At 30.8% G+C, this 21,540-nt stretch overlaps 1 protein-coding gene across 5 annotated transcripts; it reads left to right on the top strand.

Moving 5' to 3' along the window:
* On the top strand, positions 1–6,464 carry LOC118053025 (hydroxymethylglutaryl-CoA lyase, mitochondrial). 5 transcript variants are annotated; one of them, XM_035064151.2, is made up of 9 exons: positions 1–363; positions 761–947; positions 1,232–1,411; positions 1,744–1,824; positions 1,918–2,081; positions 3,327–3,463; positions 3,734–3,849; positions 4,137–4,386; positions 6,120–6,464. In XM_035064151.2, exons 2-8 carry the CDS (start codon positions 804–806, stop codon positions 4,383–4,385), a joined length of 1,071 nt encoding a protein of 356 aa, XP_034920042.1. In that variant the 5' UTR covers positions 1–363; positions 761–803; the 3' UTR covers position 4,386; positions 6,120–6,464. The 5 variants fall into 5 exon arrangements, with proteins under 5 accessions (XP_034920042.1, XP_073266154.1, XP_034920038.1 ...); XM_073410053.1 differs by having other exon boundaries at positions 1–370; positions 6,153–6,464; XM_035064147.2 differs by having other exon boundaries at positions 1–370.
* Positions 6,465–21,540: the final 15,076 nt, after the last annotated feature.

Below are 21,540 nucleotides of genomic sequence, written 5' to 3'. Positions count from 1 at the left end.
GCCAATCCAAAGCACTGATGCAAATAGACCCCTCGGCCCTCGCTCTGATCTTATCTCTCGCGCTCTCTGCAACTAATCAAACTCGCTTCCTTTCCTCGATCCCTTCTCGATCGAAACCACTCAAACTAGACAAATTTCAGCTAAATATTTCATTACCAGTACTAATTTGAAATAAATTTTCTTTTTTGATCATTTTTAGCATATCTTTAAGCCTCTTGATTGATCTCATGATAACCACAAAGGCTCTCTCCAAGTTTTCTCGGCGTTGCAGTTTCTTACATCATCGTAATCTTGTCCCAATGAAACCCATCTTAGATGGAGCAACAACAAATGACATGGCACCTTCAAACTCTTTTTTAAAAGGTGTAAAGTAAGGACCTTTATTTACTTTTTGTTTGTTATTCAAGCTGTTTGTTCTTCAAAGGTTCTGTTGTTTATGATGTAATGTGGTTGGCAAGTTTGTTATCGTTTTGTTTCCTTGATTTTATTGCTTCTTTTTGGTTATATGTGTGTGTAGCTTGATCCCAAAATTTATTGTGGAGATTGATTTTATTTGTTTAATTTATTTAGCTATCTGGGATTGTTGTGAGAAGGGTTTTTATTTTTGAGAAAGTGTTGCAGGAATGATTTAAAGCTTGTATTTTTTTGGTTATTTTATGACAAACTTGCATGTGCAAGACTTGCTTAATTAGTGTTTCATTTCTGAGTGTGATACAAATGATCAGAGTCGATGAGTTTTTCGTTTCTCTATTTCTCGTAGTGATACAAGAGAGGCAGTCTCTTGGAGTGGACAAACAAGAAGAATGTCTCAAAGGGGTTTCTTGAATCATTCACGTTCAATATGGGGTTGGAATTCTATGGAAAATGATAATGTTCATGATGCTTTGCGCTTGTCAAGTCGTCATTTTAGTACTTATTACAAACTCAGAAGGGAATCGACAAATAAGGTGGATCAACTATCTTTTGAACTTTCCTTTATGCTATAGATGTTAGCTCAAAAGTGTCATTTCATATGAGGGAGGAATGGAGTTGTAGGATCAGTATCATCACCTTCTATAAGAAGATTCCTTAATTAATTCTTAGCTTCATGAAAATGAAACTTAAGCAGCTGTAGTATAAGTTAGTAATGACGCAATGTGATTTACTTTTCTATATCCATATTCTGGATGCATTTAAAATTTGAGCTTGGTTGTTATCTACTCCAAATGAGTTTTTGTTGCCTATGCTGCAGCTTTTTAGCAGCATTCCAGAATATGTGAAGATAGTGGAAGTTGGTCCAAGGGATGGATTGCAAAATGAGAAGGATATTGTACCTACTGCTGTTAAGGTTGAGCTGATCAAAATGTTAGCTTCTTCAGGGTTGCCTGTTGTTGAGGCCACGAGTTTTGTTTCCCCAAAATGGGTACCACAGGTGGATATTATTGGTTGTAATGAGAGATAAGAAACTTTTCTTAAATTCACATTTGTAATATTTTTACTCTTATCTTCTTTGTATCATTATACATTTACATTTTCATGTTTTATAGAAAAAAAAGTGTTCTAGCCTTTTCTTGGATTTTAGTAATTTTTAAATATATGGCAACATCCGCCTTTGAACAATTTTGATGGTTTATTCTAATGTCTATTTGTTTGGTGCACTCACATAGGTTTTTTAATTCATATCTGTCTTGTCGTTCTTTGAAGGGAGCTTCCCTCCAAAACATAGTCTATTATTATGTTTTTAAACTACTTTTTGGTATACAGCTAGCAGATGCAAAGGATGTAATGGAAGCAATCAGAGATTTTAAAGGTGCTCAATTTCCAGTCTTAACTCCTAATCTAAAAGTGAGCTGTCTTAAGTACCAAGTCCATGCTATATAAACTTCTTATAACTTGCGTGGTGAGAGTTGCTGATATTTTTGTAGCACTTTTTTCTAGGGCTTTGAAGCAGCTATTGCAGCTGGAGCCAAGGAAGTGGCTGTCTTTGCCTCTGCTTCGGAGGGTTTCTCAAAATCAAACATCAATTGCAGCATTGAAGATAGTCTGGTTCGTTATCATGAAGTTGCCCTCTCTGCCTGCAAACTTTCAATTCCTGTTCGTGGGTATGTTTTTGAACTTGTACTAAATACACAGTTAGTTCTTTTCTTATCCCGTCAAGCTTGTATTGCTGCATTGTGGTCAATCTAGAACAAATATAGTGTACTGGTGGTTCATCGGAGTTTAATAATCTCAAAACCCCCTGCTTGAAGAAGGTATTCATTCTTGTTGAGAATATATTCATGAGTAACTCATTAACATAAAGAGATAGATGGCATTTTAAAGGATGCATGCTGTCGGATCTTCTGACTGACAGGAAGGTGATTTTGGTTTGTAATATCTTTTGGTTTGCTTTGACAGCAGTTGGCAATTTGTGAGATGATAGACTTATAGGCACAGTTCATTTTCTTAATAACAGACCCAAGATAATATCTCATTCTGGTGACCAGATGACAAGTTGCAGGCTCTTGAAGTGCCAAATATAGAAGAGAGCTGTGACTTTTTCCTGTCTTTTTGACCAGCCCTTCAAAGGAAAATGGAGATCATTTTCGCTGAAAATGAACAAAATGTTCTTCACCTCTGGCTTGAAAGCCAGAATGGTTGCACGGCAATGATAGCTGGCTGAAGAAAACCTTTGGAGGAAAAATTAGGAAGTGCATTCCCTTTTAATTTAGAAAATGTGGCCTAATATTTTATTCCTATAGTTGTATGGAAATTGACATAGCAAATCACCTAAATAGTAGTTGAAGATGATCTCTGTGGCAACAATTTAATAATACTTTGAAAGCTCTTTCAGCGATACACAATTTATATGATATGTCCATAAAGTTGTTAACATTGACATCTTACTGAACTCAAAAAACTTGGATAGCTCAGTTTTCTGTCCTTTACTGATATGTTATTGTTCTCCTTGTCCCTCTTCCCCCGCTAAATCATGAATGAGATGTTCATAGTTCTATCTTATCCAGGATACCTTATATCCAAAGGATATCATGTTTTGATATTCGAACTCAATTTATTACCCCAAATATTCTATACATATCCTCTATAGTATCAATAAGGGTAGGCCAGTACTCAAGGCTTATGCATTTTACTATTGGTATTAGGAGAGCAACATTTCTCGCAACCTCCCGTGTTTTGAACCAGAATGCCTGGTTTGCAATAGAGCTGACATAATGCTATGCATTAAGCCCACCCTCATTTGGTTTCCTTAACACGATGTCCCAAAATTTTTGTGCCACTTCATTCTTAACATGTAGCATAAAATAATTTGGTAGTTTGACAAAATAATTACTTTTTAATCCTGGCAGCTATATATCATGTGTTGTGGGGTGTCCTGTAGAAGGCATGGTTTCTCCATCTAAAGTTGCATATGTGGCCAAAAAGCTTTGTGACATGGGATGCTATGAAATTTCTCTTGGTGATACAATTGGAGTTGGTACTCCTGGTAATGTCAAGTTGCCTTCTGCTCATAATTAAAGATGATTAATTCACTGGTATATTTGGTTTAACTAGTATCTGCATCTTGACAATTTGTTGAAACTAGGTTTTGCACCTATATGAATATGTTATATATCAGAAGCCAGTTGTTTCTTCTATGTTTTTCATTATAACTATGCTTATAGTCTCATTGAGGCTTTGCTTTTGACCTTTCTTTTATCATCTTCTGGGTAAGATGGGGTAGGTGTTGAATTATTTTTTCCTTTCCATGGCTTAGGCACTGTCATCCCAATGCTCGAAGCTGTTATTGATGTTGTCCCTATTGAAAAGCTTGCTGTCCACTTTCACGATACTTATGGGCAAGCTCTTTCAAATATTCTAGCATCACTTCAAGTAAGTTACTTCTCTTCTTTCACCTTTGTTAATGTTGAAAGCAAAGTGATGCCCATATTTTATTCAATGGTTATGCTATTAACTCAATAATTTACAGGAAGACAAAGCCTCATAGCTTTGGGTATAGCATCCAATCTGTTTCCTCGATGATATGAGGGATAATGAATCATCTTGTTTCTGTTTTTTTTAGGTTGTTGTGAGTCCAACAAACCACAAACTGGTGTGTCAGACCAAAACCTTAGACCTCAACTAATTAAATCCTTACAAAGTGCATGTTCTTTTGCCAGATGGGGATCAGCACAGTTGATTCATCAGTTTCTGGTCTGGGGGGTTGCCCATATGCTAAAGGTGCTTCTGGGAATGTTGCTACTGAAGATGTTGTTTACATGCTCAATGGTCTTGGGGTCAAGACCAATGTGGATCTGCAGAAGATCATGTTGGCTGGGAATTTCATCCGCAAGCATTTGGGACACTCATCTGGTTCAAAAACAGCAATCGCCTTGAGCAAAATCACAGCTCATGCCTCCAAACTTTAAGGTACTGGAGCTTTCATTCCTTTTCATGAAACTACTTGGGTGAAACCTCTCTTGTTCCCTCAACATGCAAATGCACAACATTTTACTTAGACAGCTATTGCTTGCAGTTGATCCAAAGATTGTACTTAAATTAATTTTTGTCATAAAAGATAAAATAATTATCATCATGTTAAATGCCCCTTTAAGCCTGTATGCTTTTGTGATATTAATAGCGTTGTTGCTGTTATACAACTCTATGCCAGAAGATTGCTTGTGTTGGGATTAAATAGATCAATTGTTGCTCCCAGATTGTAACTTTCAGCATTGTGATAGAGAAAGCATTTGAAGTATCTACTTTTTCTATCATGTGGCTTGTATGAAATTAATTTCATTAAAAGAAAATGGGCCATTTCTGTGTGACACGAATAGACACAAAGTGATTATGAATATCAATGAGTTTTCATTTATTGTAAAAGAAGCTTGATTTTATACAGTACATGACATGGGTGAATTCAAATGAAAATGGAGGGCTATCGAAGAACTTTTACTTGTTAAATAATATTTCATCTAGCTGAGAAGAAACTAAGAGCAAGTTATAGTCTTAGCAGTCTAAGGAAACACTTTATATAGTTCCAGTGTAAGGCCGAACCCTAAACTTAATGAGAACAAACACATATGAGAAAATAAAGTGATAGATTTTATTCATTCCCATGGTAACAATGCTCCATTGCACATCAACCACACAGCTAAATTGTCACATGCTAGGTGTAAATGTAGGTTCTTTTTGTGAAAAAAGCTAGCATTACATGAAAGTAACTCAATTGGTGGAATAGACAGATAAGGAGAGCGGAGGGAGGAGGGCTATGCAATACTAGGGAACCCAAACTCGTGGTATGTGAGGAAGCTAGGAGGCAATTGGTGTGAATGGAAGATTGAAAGTTTGGAGAGGTGTTTTGGTTTGGAAGACGAGAATTGGGAGAGAGAGATCTACTGTGTGTTATATAAACTTGTCTTTCTTATTAGAGAAATGAGGTTATATTTATAGTGGGGAAGGTGTAGTTTTGACAAGGAAACTTTGAGGAGTTATACTCATGAAAAGTAGCAAGAGTTTTGCAAATGATATGATGACTAGTGTTCCTGGATTTAATGAGGAATTAGGACATATCATCATGGATGATATATAGTTGAGATTTGCATTTGCTTAAGCTAGGTTAGAGGGTGTGAACCCTCTTAACAAATCTTGTCCAAGCTCGCCAAGCTAATTCTCTTAAAATATCACAAAGATGTAGGCCAAATTTCAGGATCTCGCCATAAATCCTTCAGCTAGTCCTATTATTAATTTGAAATAGAAACAAGTCAATTATCTAATATTGAAAGCATAAATAGATCTTCATGTATCTATACGAGGTCAGGTATGTGGGAGTGTTTGTTATTGCGGCGTGGCCATGCTTTTTTAATTATATTTTTTGCATCAAGTTTTTTTTTTTGGATTGTTTTGATGAATTGATATATATATATATATATATATATATATATATATATATATATTTTAAAAAAAACATTATATCAATACATTTTCAAGTAAAGAGCAGCCGCATTCACCTCAAATTGCTGCACTTTAAGTTTAGAGTTTCGGTTAGTGTGCGGACCAGATTTAGTTGCATAGGGGTCATTAGTAATATCATGAATAGTACATAAAATTCTTTCCAGCATAAACCATCCGAATTCCCTGATTCTTGGCTGTATTATTGTCAGCATATCTCGTTCTTGTCAATGCTCAAATCTTAGCTGACAAGAACAGCGTTGCTCAGCTCTTTCAAGACCCTCATCTCAGCTGACAGCAACATCGCCAAGTAAGCTCTTTCAAGCTGGTGGACCTGCAGAATCTTCTTTGTATCATTTAGAAGTTGGGTAGGGTAACATTCTTCAACTTCTCCCATCACATTGTCAAACTATTTAAATTTGATATATTCTTTCCTTCAAAAGAAAGCAAGACCCTGAATAACTGAACAGGGACTAAATTATCATTGTAAAGCACCTCGATTTGAGGTTGAAAAGGAAGATATAGAAGAAACAATAAAGACAACCTTCACAAACTAATTCCAGACCAAATTGCATTTGATGCCGATGATGTAATGTTTATTTGTCATGTTCGTTTCATCGCAGAGAAGTTGAAATGTAATGTTTGCTATCATAATTTGCCAAACAGTTTGTGGGTTTTTATATAGCTCATACCTGTGGATTTTCCTTGAAAAGTACGCGTGAATGTGAGTGAAACAGTTATATGATAGTGATTTCGTTGGTACTCGGTGGTTGGAGAATTTTGGTAATACCCGAGCATCATGGCGATGGACTTTTGCCAACTTGGATCCTTTAAAACCTCTTCAAATGTCTCCAAGGACCTGTTGGTTAGGGTTTTTTTCTTGAATGTTTAAACTTTGAAAAGGTACACAACTGTTGAATTCTCAGCAAGAAAAATGATCATAGAAATTTACTTCTTTTAACCCCCCCCCCCCTGGCTACAGCTGGGGCGTGTTCTGTCCAAATCAGATTCTAGGCTTGTGGTTCTTCGTTACAAGTATCTGGAGTCTGGACAGAGATATTATGGTCCTTGTGCACGTGAAATAAGTTTTGAACAGTACTGTTACCCGGTAACCTCTGGACCTTACCAGTGTGAGGCCATGGCTCTGAGAATTCATCGAGTACTTCATGTTTTCTAGCTTCTCTTTCTTTAAACTCTACCATAACAAGCCATGTAGGGGACCTCCGATCAACTTCTAGCTCTCAGTTTATCGAGGTCAGGTGTTGAGATAGCCTTTTTAGATCCTTGACAGTTTGGGCAGCGATAACGCCATTATCCTTGAGGTATTGGCTCCAATGAGAAAAAGGCTTCCCTCCCAATTCCCATGTTATCACCTCAGTCTTGAATCAGAAGAGCAGCAGTAAGAAATAAATTTTTTCATGAATGTACTAATCTGGACATGGTTGGTCTATCTAAACTATGAAATATATATATATAAACTAGTTTAGATGCGTGAAAATTGATTTGAAGATTTTTTTAACCTTTGGAACAATTAAAGTAACATGGATACTAAGATGTTAGTGTGTGTTTTATTATGTGATTTTGGTTTGAAAAAATAAGTTTTTAAGAAACTATAAATTATAGCTTTTTGTTTAACTAAGGTTTTTTTAAAAGATTTGGGATAAAATTGTAATGTGTGTTGATTAACTAAATATTTTTAAACATATGATTAAGGTAAAATAACACCGCACCACTGAAATAATCAACCTACTCATAATATCAACCTAGTTATTAGTTATTATAGGACTTTTTACCTTTTTTTTGGTTTTTCATGAAGTAGTTCTAAAGCTACACTATCATTTATATATTCTTATGATCTACTATAGGATTTTAATTTCTTTTTTGAATTAGAATCAACTTCTTATTTCATTTCTTTTCCTAGCAAAAAATAAAAAATAAAAATGTATTGTATGATGTAAAGGATAGATCTCCCCATCCATTATTGGTCATGTTTAAGCCAATGTCAACAACACCTCTCTTTTCTCACTTACTGTTTTGAAAAAATCTGGATGCTTTTCATCTTCTAGGTCTCTTATAAGCCAACCTTTTCTTACTTTTTTGAAATCTTTTACTTTTTAGCTCCTCTTTCAATTTTATTCCCAGTGTAATTGTGATTGGAATCCTGCAAGTTGCACCTACTAAATCACTTTGTATTCAGATTATTAGGGCTTGGTAATTGGAATCCTTTCTAATCCCCTTTCCATCCCACCCACCCAAAAAGGGGAAAGGGAAAACAGATGAGTGCTTGGTACAATACTTGCAATGAAATTCTTTTCCAAATATCAGTTTTGTTTGATGCTCATGGATGGAATAATCTTGGCCCCTCTATACCAAATTCTTAGATTAAAATTTGATCTTTCTTCTTCATAGGAAATGTGTTACTTAAGCTATGCATTGTCCTCCATTAGGTGCTACTATATTGTTTTTGGAAATTAGTGCATAATGTTTTGATGGATCGGTACAAGTCAAAGCTCTAAGCTCTAGCTTTTGTTTTTGGAAGTATTTTAAAAGTGTTTTTGAGCTTGATTGATGGTTTTTTTAGTGGTTTTTTTTTTTTTTTTTTTTTTTTTTTTTAATTTTATAGTTTTAATGTTCTAATATAATAAATAATAAATAATAAAAAATAATATTTTAATATTTTTTTAAACAAAAAGCTATTTCAACATTATAATTCCAAACAAATATGAGCAACTTACTATTATAAAAGATTAGTGAATGGGATTATCTCTAAAATCCTTCTAAGAATCCCATTTTTATATTGGAATGTTTGGGAACGCGGTACAAATTATGTTTTTAAAAATTTAATTTTTTTTTTATATTTTGGATCGTTTTGATGTGATGATTAAAAAATAATTTTAAAAAAATAAAATAAAAAAATATTATTTTAATAAATTTTAACATAAAAAATATTTAAAAAAAAGATCATAATCATATTTTCCGAATAAGCTTACTTGATCTGGACGGGTGAGAGTTTAGCATTATTAGACTCGAAAATAAGAGAGAATTACATACCTGCACATAAAGCAATCTACTCGCGAGTAGAAATGAGCTTGGATTATTTATTTACGAGAAAGGGGTGAGATTTCTGTGACACTTGCTGATATATTGGGATTATTATCTAACCAATATGATATAAATATTCTTGTATCTAAATATAAAAAAATTATAAATTATATATATACATGTATATATTATATCAAAATTAAGATGCCTATATAAATAAATAATTAAATAATATATGTTTATGTTATATTAATATTGAGATATATGTTCATCATTCATAATTCTTTATATATTATTAAATAATAAATAATATTTAAATAATAAATCCCTAAAAACTGAAACTATAATAAATAAAAAATAAATATATATAATAGAGACATGATTTACATGTACTCATATGACATGTTTGTCTTTGCGGTAAAAACCATGTCTTGCAAAATATTAAAATTTATTTTATTTAATATTAATTTTTAAATCCTTTTAATGTGTTGATATTAAAAATAAATTTTAAAAATAATTTTTTTTTAATTTTCATATATATTTCTAAATAAAAAAACTTTAAAAAACTATCAAACAATACCACAATCATTCTTGCTGGGGGCATGAAGCCAGAGGAAGAAAGGTCATAAATTGAGAGCGTGTATGCTTGTAATCGGTAAAATCCTCATTATATAGTGGACATATGGCTGGCAAAGGGCGAATCAACACCAGAATTTAAGGTGGGGTCTGCCACATAATTATTCAGGCAAAGAAATTGAAGATGATTGCGTCTTACAGTCTCTGATAAACAATTCCCCAAGGAATTTAAGGCTCACAGGCCTCCTGCTTCCTCCCTCCGGTCCTCTGGTTTCCGGCCAAGATGAAAAACGGCCGTTAGAGCAGGCATGAGTCATGAATGCTTGTACTGTGCATTAGGATCCATCTTTGCTGTTTCAAGCACTGAGGCACAAGTCCTCTGTACATCCATCCATATGATTTTTTTGTTTTGAAAATTAGCATTGTTCACTCAAAATATTGGCAAAATAATACATTTTATAGCTTAGCCCGAAACTAACCTAATCATAATCCAACTCTCAGCGACTCAGCATTGTTTAGGGTTTGATTTTAAAGTTTGGTACATGACATGACATGATTGGAAATTACAATATCTTTAATTTTAATATTTTTTAATCACCACATGTATAAGATTATATTATTTTGTTTTATATATATGTGCGAACCTTATATCGACAAGTGCCTAGTACCTAGTAATCTTAAACAGTGTAAAGAAAGTGTTAGCCCTCTGAGACAGTAAAGTTATTTTCTTCTTCCAGCAGAAGCAACGACAGGGCTAATGGCCACCAACCAACAGCAAATTTATAAAGCAGATCAGAATTTATAACGCCAACAACTCCATTAATGGGCATTGATGTTTCATGAGTAATATTTGAAAGCAGCAGTATTGACTTCTTCCTTTATAATCTTACCAAATATAAGTATGTTTCTTCAGCCAAAATCTCAAACCTAAACTCTCATATACATCTGTAAGACCACTTGAAACATTTACTGTGGAGATTACAGCAAGAGCTCCAAGCATAAAAAATGTTCATAATAGTGATAAGAAAAAAGGGAAAGCAAATAAAGAAAACATATATATATAAAAAAAAAGTCTCATATATAAAGGAAGTAGATTCAAGCTTGGCGACTAGCTGTAGTAACTTATCTGTTGTGTAAAGGATTCGGTCCTGTATAGACCTTCCTCTTATCACCACCAAAAATTTCATTTCCATCTTTATTTGCATTTCTTTTGTGGCCACCAACACCATTAGACATGGCAGGATTGTTCCTCAGCTCAGACCTAGACCCGCCCTTGACGCTACTAAACTTTCCATAGCCAACAGCGTAACATGGAGTCTCTAGCAGTGACATTATTAACAGAAGAAGAAGAAGAAGAAGAGATAAGCAAGCCAGCTCTCTTCTCAGAACCCCCATTTCTTTCTTCCTTGTAACCCAATTGATCATGACATGGAGATGGAGCACTAACTAGAGTTATTTAGAAATATTGTAAGCAGGAGCAGCGGTGAGAGATGACTGGAGATGGGGATTGCCCTTCTTTGTTTCTTCTGCTCCTTTTGGGGTCCTAATATCAAGAAACTTTTTGGTGGTTTGTTGAGAAGAAGGCTGGTAGGGTTTGAAGAAGAGGCAAGTCAATGCAGGAAGCGGGTCAAAATGCATAGAACTTGCTGCCTGGATTTAAAATAGAAACAGTAGATAGGTTTCAAACTCAAGACTCAAGAGGGTGTTATTGGCTACTCATTTTTGTCTACAGATTTCAGAGCCTAACTTGTGCTGAGAGAAGCTCTGCAGGTTTGAAGCAGAAAGGGAGAGCTGAGAGAGGTTCAATTTCCTAACCTCTGAAAGTGAAAGGTTCCCGATGTCTCTTCCTCCGGTATTTAGCTATCTATCTCTGAGTCATGACATATAATCATTCTCTTGGACTTTTGTTTTCCTTTGTGTTGCTAAAGGAAGTGCCTTGCCTAGTGCCTACAAGGACGTGAGAATATCCTCAATTTCAACATTGTGGTATGATATAGATATACTAGTGCATGTACTCAAATAAAAAGGTTACATAGCCCCACAACTACCAACTAGCCTTGGCCAAAAAAAACAAATAAAATAGCTTTCGTTTGTCTAAGCAGCTAGTGACTGTTTAGTATTCTATATTAAACAATAGCTTTAGTATTCTATATTAAAATCATTTTTTTTTTGATGATTTTGATTTATTGATATTAAAAATAAATTTTTTTAATATATTTTTAAATAAAAAATATTTTTTAAAAGCACTTTATACCACAATACCAAATACATACTAATCCTATTTGAAATTACAGTTGACTATGCAGTAATATTTTATCACAATTTGAAATTCAGTTAATTGGGTAGACAAACACACAAAATAATAATGATGATTTTATCCTTTTTTTTTCAAATTATTTTCAAATATTTTTCACATCTTGAATATATGAGTTTTATATAAAAAAAAATACATAAATTTAATGGTTAAAATTTTATAGAAACAATTTTGTTAAAAATATCCTAGTAAATTTAGCATTATCTGAAATTAATTAAGGATAATGTAAATTTTTTTTTTTGCCATGCTTTAATTAATATATTTCTTTTGATTATATGAATCTAAAATTAACCTCATTCCTTTTCTTCAGGGAGGGGGGGGATTAAATCAAACATTAATCATTACTCTAAGAGATTTTTGGATCTGCATTAGCATAAAGATTGAAATAAATTGAAAACAAAATCATGTAAACAACTCCTAATAGTGTCATTGTTGTCTCGAGAAGTGACTAATTAGGTACAAATACAAATCCCCTCCTCCTTAGTCTACCACCCTTTTGAGTATCTATTAGAATTTCAAACCAATAATAAACTTAATAAAGGCAAAAGATGAGGATTAAACTGGTGTTTATCACAAAACTTAGTCAATGGTATAATTATTTTCATGGCTACATATATAATTTTATGTTTTTTTTTCTAGATGCTAATACAGGCACCACCACATCAATCAAGTTGACAATTCAATCAATTTATTTTATTATTTCAATTTAATTCATCCTGTTTTTATTAGATTGATTAAACAAATAACTCATATCTTGAACTGGATCAATCTTAAATCTAATTTACTAATTTAGTGGTTGAACCTGACTGATTTGGTTTAGTTTTAATACTAGAAACGTGGCCCGCACTACGTTGCGGGTTAATTTTTTTATATAAAAAATTAAAATTTAAGAGTATTAGGTTTTTCTATAAAATTATATCTAAAAGCATTGGGTCTTTTTGTTACTCCTGATCCAAAAGTTATATTTATAATATAATAATTAATAATAATAATAATAAACTTGCATGACCTAAGTTTAAGTGAGTTTGGTTGTAACATCAAACCCGAAGCCTTTGATATGAGTCTGGTTGTAAGTTTTTATTATAAAAAGGTGATAATTAAAAAGGAAAAAAAATTAATATTACATAATGAAATTAAAAAAAAGATTAATTGAAAAAAACAAACAATAAAGCAAAGTATTATTCCGATGAATAGTGCTTTGCAAGGAGAGGTACAGTAAAATCCCTCATGAAAAAAAACAAAACATAAAGTTTAATTCTTAATCAAATCGATATTAAAAAATGAAATTGAAAAAAAAAACTACTTAAAAAAAAAAATCTTAATTAACTGGTTTAACCCGTCAAACCTGGGATTCGTGTCATAAAATTAAAAGAAAAAAGATTGATGTCTTTTAGTTATAGTTAATTACAATATTTAAAGATGAAATTGGAAGAAAAAACCAATAAAGAAAAAAAAAATATGAATCAACTGGGTCAGCCCACCAAATCAGGTTAACCTGTCATACCTAAGATTCGTGTTATAAGAATGTGATAACTAAATAGAAAAAAATTAACATTAATAAAATAAAATGAACAAAAAAAAGGTTAATTAAAAAGAAAAAAAGAAAAGGAAAAAAAATTATAGGAAGAAAAAAACTAATGAAGAAAAAAAAACTAAATTAACTGGGTTAACCCGTCAAACCAGGTTAATCCGTCAAACCTAGGATTCGTGTCATGAAAGTTTGATAACTAAATAGAAAACAACTTAATATTAACAAACTAAATTTTTAAAAAATAATTAAAAAGCAAAAAAAAAAAAGCAAAAAGCAAAAAAAAAAAAAACAAAAACACTAAACAAAAAAAATATTAATTAAAAAAAACAAAGAAAGAAAAGCTTACATGAAGAAAAAAACTAATGAAGAAAAAAAGAGAAAAAAATCTAAATTAACTGGGTTAACCCTTTAAACTTAGTTAACCCGTCAAATCTGGGATTCGTGTCATGAAAGTTTAATAACTGAAGAGGAAAAAAAAATTTACAGGTTAACCCAGAATTAGCTGGGTTAACCCATCAAACCTGGAATTCATATCATGAAAGTTTAATAACTAAATAGAAAAAATTTTAACATTAACAAACTAAATTAAACAAAAAAATTAATTAAAAAAAACTAGAAAAAAATCTGGGTTAACGTGTTAAACCCGAAACCTATGTAATGAAAGTTTGATAACTAAATAGAAAAAAATTTAACATTAACAAAAAAATATTCATTATAAAAAACAAAGAAAACAAAACAGCTTAAAAAAAACATAGAAAAAAGCAAAAAAAAAGAAAAAGAAAAAAAAAACAACTTAAAAAACAAAGCAAAAAAAAAAAAAACAGTTAAGTGTTTTATTGTGGATTGCACTCGAAAAAATTAATTAAAAATAAAAACCAGAAAAAAAATCCGGATTAACCCATTAAAACCAAAACCTGTATCATGAACATTTGATAACTAAATAAAAAAAAAATTTAACATTAACAAAAAAAAAATTAGAAAAAGCAAAGAAAAGAAACACTTAAAAAAAAGAAGAAAAGAAAAAAAAAAAACAGCCTAAAAGAAAAAAGAAAAAAGAAAAAAAAGAAAAAGAAGACAGAAATGCTGTAAACTATAAACTGAATATTTCTAATCTCTAAGGCATTCTCTGGTGCAAAAAGAAAGAAATGGGAAAGCTGTAAACTGTAAAAAAAAGACAGGAAGAAATATGGCAAGGAGCTTGCCTAGTAGCCACCAAAACTAACAAAATTAAAAAGGCCAGAACTTATCGCGAGAATGAATAAAACTCTCCCCGATAAATAATTTGAATCCACAGTAAAAATAGCATAGGAATCCATAGTGTGAATAAAACTCTTTCTGATAAATACTGTGAATCCACAGTAAAAATAGCACAGGAATCCACAGTGATTTTAGACACAATCTACTGGAATTCACTGAGCAGTTTTAGTTTTTTTTAATTATTATATTAAATACATAGAATATAATTTAAGGATGGTACCTTTATCATGGATGTCATTTTCAAATGTGATTTGATATAGGTATTTTGGCATGCATGTACACAAAAGTGCACATACACCAAATGCATTCAGTACTATTGAATGAAGCACGGGAGCACATTTTTTGATCATTGTAAAACTTGAATAGGGGTCGATGATGGATAAAGTTTGAGTATTTCATTTTATTTTTAAATTAAAATAACATCATTTTAATTATTATTATTTTTTTAAACTCAACGAATTAAAAATCAAGTTTTGATTAGGTATTATTGAGGCTAATCAGATCAACAGATCAAATAAATTGTTTGATCAAGTTAGTTGGGTTTTTTTTTTATTATTATTTTTTGTTCAACCTAAACAAATCTAAATTCTAGATTAGCCAGATTCCAAGCCAATCAGCTGGCCAATTCAGGTTTTACAACAATGGATTTGACAACTCAATGCACTATACACCCTTCGACCTTCTCTTCTCACAAATATATGGTGTTGTTTGTCATTTAATTGGTTTACAGTCGTCTCTTCAAAAGAAAGGAGGAAGGAAGGAAGGTGGCAAAATTAAAATCATATACTTTAAGACCCACCACTTCTCAAAGCCTGAAGGTTTGAGCTGGTGCATCTCCTTGTATGGCAAGAAGCAAAGATCAAATCCTTCAAAAGAAGAATGTGATTAATTATGAGTACATGAGACATGATTAGGGCAAAGAATATATTGCTAAGCAAGCAACTATATAAGGTCTTTTCATCCTGCAATATTGCCCTCCCCTCTGGTCAAAGTCTTGCTCCTATCATTATAGGAAAATGACTTGTACATGAAATCTCTCATCATGGGCTACCCTCTTTAATGCCTAATTATGTTTATAGAGCCCATACAGAACTTGCTTTAACACACAGACATTTCTCTCTTTCACATCTGTTGTGTCTCTGTTTACCCTAACCTGTTTTCTCACTTTTGTGTTGCACAAACCAGTCATGTTATAGGGCCGCTCCATGATTTGCTAGATATGTGTCTATCTCCCTTCTTTTTTTTTTTTTTTTTTCTTTTTTTTTCTTAAGGTTTAGGACGAAAATAGGATCAAATCTCATTGGTGAAATTCAAGAGAGGAATAACAAGCAGTAGTTCTTCTGGGTGAGTAAAATTTCCCAAAGTCTCTCCCGTAATTTTTTTGTCTTTCTAAATTTTGGATCCCCTTTTATTTCGGTAGATATCTTTGCAAAGCACATTAAATATTAAAAAAACTTCAAAAAATAATAATAATTCATTAGATCATGTGATCTTCAAATGGGATTCAAATTGTGAATCGTAGGCTTCTTCTTCTTCCTTTTTTTTTTTTCTTTTATGAAAAATGATTTTTCAAAAACAACTTACTTAACTTCCTTATGTTTATTTACTATTAGAAAAATTGATTAATAAAAAACATTTTATAGTCAAAGTAAAATTTAACTTGATTTTCAAAAAAAATATTTTTCTTTTATTTTGGACAAAGTACAGTTTCAAAAAGTTGTAAAAATTTTAAAAATATCATGTTATTTGTTGATTATATCAAATTTGATCCCCAATATTTTGATTGATGGATATTTTGTTTTGAATCATTTTATTTTATTTTATTTTTAATTTTATCATTTAGAATTTTATTTAATTTGATTTTTATATTAACTTTGATTTTTATTCCTTTGACTGCTATTTGTTTGTCTCTTATACTTCTTTTAATTAATTTTTTTTTATCTATCATATTTGGTCTCTATTCTTTTTATTGCTATTTGTTTTATTTGGAATAATTAATGAAATTAGAATTTTTTTCAATTTCATCTTCTTTCAACCTTTTTATATGTCATATTTTGATCCTTATTCTTTTAATAAATTTTTAAAAATAAATTAAAATATTAATAAGTTAATTTCCACCTTATTTTCTATTATATAACCAAACATTGAAAATTATTTTTCATGACACTGTCTAAATGTAAAAAAATAATGCACTTTCTAGGAAACCACTGTTAATTTCATTGTTTTTTTTTCCTAAATTTTATCCTCAAATTTTTTTTATTGGTTAGTTAAGATGCCTTGGATTAACCAAGTTAACTGGGTCACATCGAAAAAACTTCTACAATTTAATTTTAAACTTGAGTTAGGCAAGAAATTGAATTTAGAAATTTCAAGGTTAATTCACTATGTTAAGTTTAATAAAAATACAAAATAGTTCTTTACGGCCTAAATATTTGTTGTTATGTTTAATTTTTTAAATCTAACCTATAATATAATGCGAGTTGTAAACTAGTAATTATCTATTTCATTTCATATACTTTAAGGTCATGGAAATTAATTTTGTTGGCACTGGAAAAGAAATGTCAGGCCTAATTGAATTATAGACATTGACATGGTGGCACATAGTATGAATCCTAAAACTTTATCGAGGGTTATGATGACCATTAGTGCCAAGTTAAGTTTAAAAAATAAATTAAAAGAGAATGGAAAAGTTATTGTAGCTAAATAGCCATTTCACTATTTATTATAATAATAAAATGACAAAATTGCTCTCGATATTAAAAAAACCTTGAACTAAGCATTGATGGTAAGATAATCTTTTTACCATGACATAATTGTCTTTTAAAAATTATATGGGGATAGATTAATTATTTTATTTTTTATTATATAGTAAAATTACTAATTTAACCCTCAACTAAAATAATATAATGCCTATTACTCAAGGGTGTTTTGGTCTTTTATTTTTTTTTAAAAATGATGTAATTACTTTGATGCCCTTTAAGATAAAATCAATATTACTCTCTCGCAGGTCCCTTTTTTTGTTATTTTACATTGATTTTATTATAGATTTGAAGGTTACTCAAGGGTATAATTGTAATTTACCTATATTAAATATTATTAAACAAGATCTATTAGCGTGTGTGGATGGCGCATGTGGGGCTTTTCGCCCACTAAACACCACCTTCAATGATGGTGTTTGAATGATATTGATGCCCTCGATGCTATAGGGTAGTGTGTGCCCCAAACGCGTCTCAAGTTTTACTCAAGTGACTATTTTTTTCTTCTTCTTCTTCTCTCCCCTCCTTAAATTTAGCAGTAACCCCTTTAAAATTTTAGATCAGCCAGCTTTAATTTTTTTTTCCTTCACATTTGGTCATCATTCTTTTGAATGATATTTTTTAAATTTTGAATAAGCCATGAAATTACAAATATTTTTTTTATTTTTTCCCTACTTTTATTTTTTAAAAATTTATATTTCGTACCTATTCTTTTGATTACTATTTTTCTTTATTTTTAATAGGCTATATATATATATAATATATATATATATATGTTAATTTTACCCCTTTTAACTTTTTATGTTTCAAATTTGATCCTTATTCTTTTGATTGCTATTTATTTTATGTGAGATCATTTTATAGGGTTTCTTTTTAATATAATTTCATCATCCATGATTTTTTTTTCCCTATCAAATTTGATCCCTATTTTTTATAGTGATATATTTTTTTCTTTGGTAAGTTTTTTTAAAATTGATATTTTTTCATGATTTTATCCTTACAAATTAAATTAGTTGGGAATTAAGTTTCTTAATTGAAGTCGGTTCAAGAATTTCATGGATTGTAAGTTTTAGAGATTAGACTAGGATTATAAGGTTTGCTTAGGTTGACTTGGGTTTTTTTCTCTTTTTTAAAGCTAATATTGACTTAGATATTTCTCATTGCTACAAGGTTAGTCTTGGTTCATGACTAAAGTCACTCTGTTTCAAAGGTTGACGCGAATTGATTTTTTTAGTCCCTTTTCTAAATTAATTTATTTCAATTTTATTTTTCAATATTTGATTTTTAAAAATTGGTTCTCATACTTTTTTTTTCTTATTTTATATTGGGTTATATCAATCTTATGATCATGATTGTGAGGTTTGTGAGTTAACCTGAGTTGACTCATATTTGTTTTTCATTTTTTTAAAATTTTTCACTTCAACATTGAGTTGTTCAATAATTAAGTTTCATGATTTTATTCAATTTTGTTTTGAACGCGATAAATATGGTATCACAATAAGGTCATAGATTTTGCATCTTTTTTAATTATAATTTCTTATTATTTTTCTTCTTTCAACATTTTATTTGCTAGAAATTGAGATTCACCTTTTTCTCATTTTTTTGAAGTTATCATGATCATATTTGATTTATTAGGAATTGGTCTTCAATTTTTTTTCTCGTGTTTCTTTCCATAAGACTATCTCAATTTTATTTCTATGGTTGCAAAGTTTGCGAGTTAACCTGATTTAAATACATTTTTTGTTTTTTTTTTTTTTAGTTTCATCTTTCATCATTGAGTTATTTCATAATCTAGTAAACTTAGAATAAGTTCTTTTTACCTTTTTTTCTTTGTCATTTTTTTAATAGTTTATTTATTGTTGTTATATTTTTTTTAATTATATTATTTAAATTATCAACTAAACCAATGACCCAGGTCCCAAATTTTGTTTTCTTAGCATCTTTTTTTATGTTGAAATTTTTTTTTTGCCCTCCCCGTGGTGGAGTGCGAGCTAGAAATTTAGTATATACTACATAATAAAGGGCTAATATTAAAGAATCATCTTACCTTAAAAAATTTAAACTAATAAATAAGATTAATATCACCAAGATAGAGCACTAGGAATTATTTGGCTTTAATACAACCTGACATAGCTGAAAAGTGAATAGATAATGATGTTTGTTACAAGTTAAAACTCTCAAAAATCCATGAGATTTGTTACAAGACAAAACCTTAAAAGACCAAATAAACCAATAAATATAATGAGATACTAAAATACTTAATTTTATTTATTTTTCACAGCTGAAAATATAAGTTAAACAACCCCATTTATACTAGTCCTAGATCCAAATCGTAATACTTAAAAAAGAAAAATCCTAAGAAATAATTATGGAATTGATATAGGGATTTCTAAACTAGATATGAAAAATAAAATTATAAAGATAATATTTAATTTCTTAAAATTTCTTCCTAACCATTTAGTTAACCAAAACTCTAATATCATATAAAAAACAATTCAACTCAAAACTTAAACAATCAAATAAAATTCTAAAATATAAGTTTTGTAAATGGCAAGATTGTCAACAACCAATTTTTTTAAGCTCATAATTAAGTCATGAATTGACAACTAAAAAGTGAAAATCCCTATATTAGTGGGTGTGACATTGATGTTTTGATCTAGGATAAATCAATTACGAACATTAAATACGTTATCAACATGTAAATATAGTTAATTACTTTACTAATATTTTGGTTCGCACTAATTATTACCTTCAATGTTTGTCCACCTAAAATAGCATCATGTTTAAGCGAGCGTGAGGTCACTAGCAGATCATATCAAAGATGGATTTCTTCCATTGATGACAATCATTAGTCATAATCTTGTTGTAGGGCTAAATTTAACTTAGATTTAAGGTGGTCAACTTAATCATAATTAGTCAAGCTGTCTGAATAATCCTGTTCTTCTTCAAGGCCTCGATCCTTTATTTATTTTTTTCTTCGTAATTTTTTTTTTTGCACAATCATATATATCTTGAACCTCAAGCATTTAGCAAGGAGATTGAGAATTATTAATTGTGCATAATCATACTGATTAGGAATAATTTTGAATCATTTCCAAAGATTAATGCTTAATTGAAGTTTTCACAAAATCTAGAAGATGTTTGATCATCGATCTACATGCAACACCAAGATTATAACATTATAAAGATAAAAAAGTTATATTCATTCCAAATATCTTTGCTCATCATTAAATTTCCATGCTAATGTTTATAAAAAAGAAAGATTTTCCTGGTGTTATAGGTGACATGCTTACTAAAATCTTTACGCTCACTTTAACTAAAAAGAAAGAGAGAGAGAGAGAGAAAGAAAGAAAAAAGATAATTTTTTCTCTCATCATGAAACCAAATAATCATTGAATAAAAAAAAAATTGGGGACAATTTGTAGAAATAATTTTTTTCCCATCATCAAACCAAATAATCTCGTGGAACAATTAGTTTAGAGAGTTGTCGGGAGAGATAAACATCTAACAATTAGTTCTTGATTGTTTGACGAATATTTAATTTAGATGTCCGATTTTACAGGAAGATTCTAATTAATGAATTCCATCAAAAGCCCTGATTTGAGAAAATCCGAGTATTTCCCGATCAATAAATGTTTAATTGGATATGAATGAATAATTTTTTACCGATTAATTTACGAGGAATTCGCGATGAATTTAAGAAGAAAATCGCTATTGATTGGCGAGGAATCAATGAGTATTTAACGATGCGCAAATGGAAATCCTGCAGAAACCCTGAGTAGTTGATAAGGGGATTACGAGTATTTAACGATTAATTTGGGAGGAATTGACGACCCGAGTAATTGGTGAGGAAGTAGTGCCTTTTTCCCGATGAATAGGCCAGGAGTTAGCCAGAATTCAACGATTAATCGGCACTTGGATTCCGATTATCTCGCGTCACTTACGATTAACATTGTATTGGCGATTAATTAAAGATTTTTGGAGAAAGCTATTTTTCTCAATATTTGCCTTTATCTCACGAGCTCCACAAAGTGATGATTTCTCAATTTATTACAGATTCCTTTCCCAATTAATCGCCGACCAGAATTCCGTTCATGACCTATCGTTTATGGGAGGAATTGCAGATTATTCTCTGATTTAATATTATTTATTGGCGA

The sequence above is a fragment of the Populus alba genome, chromosome 6, assembly GCF_005239225.2.
Source record: "Populus alba chromosome 6, ASM523922v2, whole genome shotgun sequence".
Lineage (NCBI taxonomy): Eukaryota > Viridiplantae > Streptophyta > Magnoliopsida > Malpighiales > Salicaceae > Populus > Populus alba.
This window is presented reverse-complemented; position numbering and strand designations above follow the sequence as displayed.

Excerpts from the sequence above, each read along its gene's own strand:
- LOC118053025 (XM_073410053.1), top strand. The coding sequence starts at position 228 with ATGATAACCACAAAGGCTCTCTCCAAGTTTTCTCGGCGTTGCAGTTTC. Across the intron at positions 371-760 it reads TCTTTTTTAAAAGGTGTAAA|TGATACAAGAGAGGCAGTCT; the intron begins GTAAGGACCTTT and ends TATTTCTCGTAG. Across the intron at positions 3,850-4,136 it reads ATATTCTAGCATCACTTCAA|ATGGGGATCAGCACAGTTGA; the intron begins GTAAGTTACTTC and ends TTCTTTTGCCAG.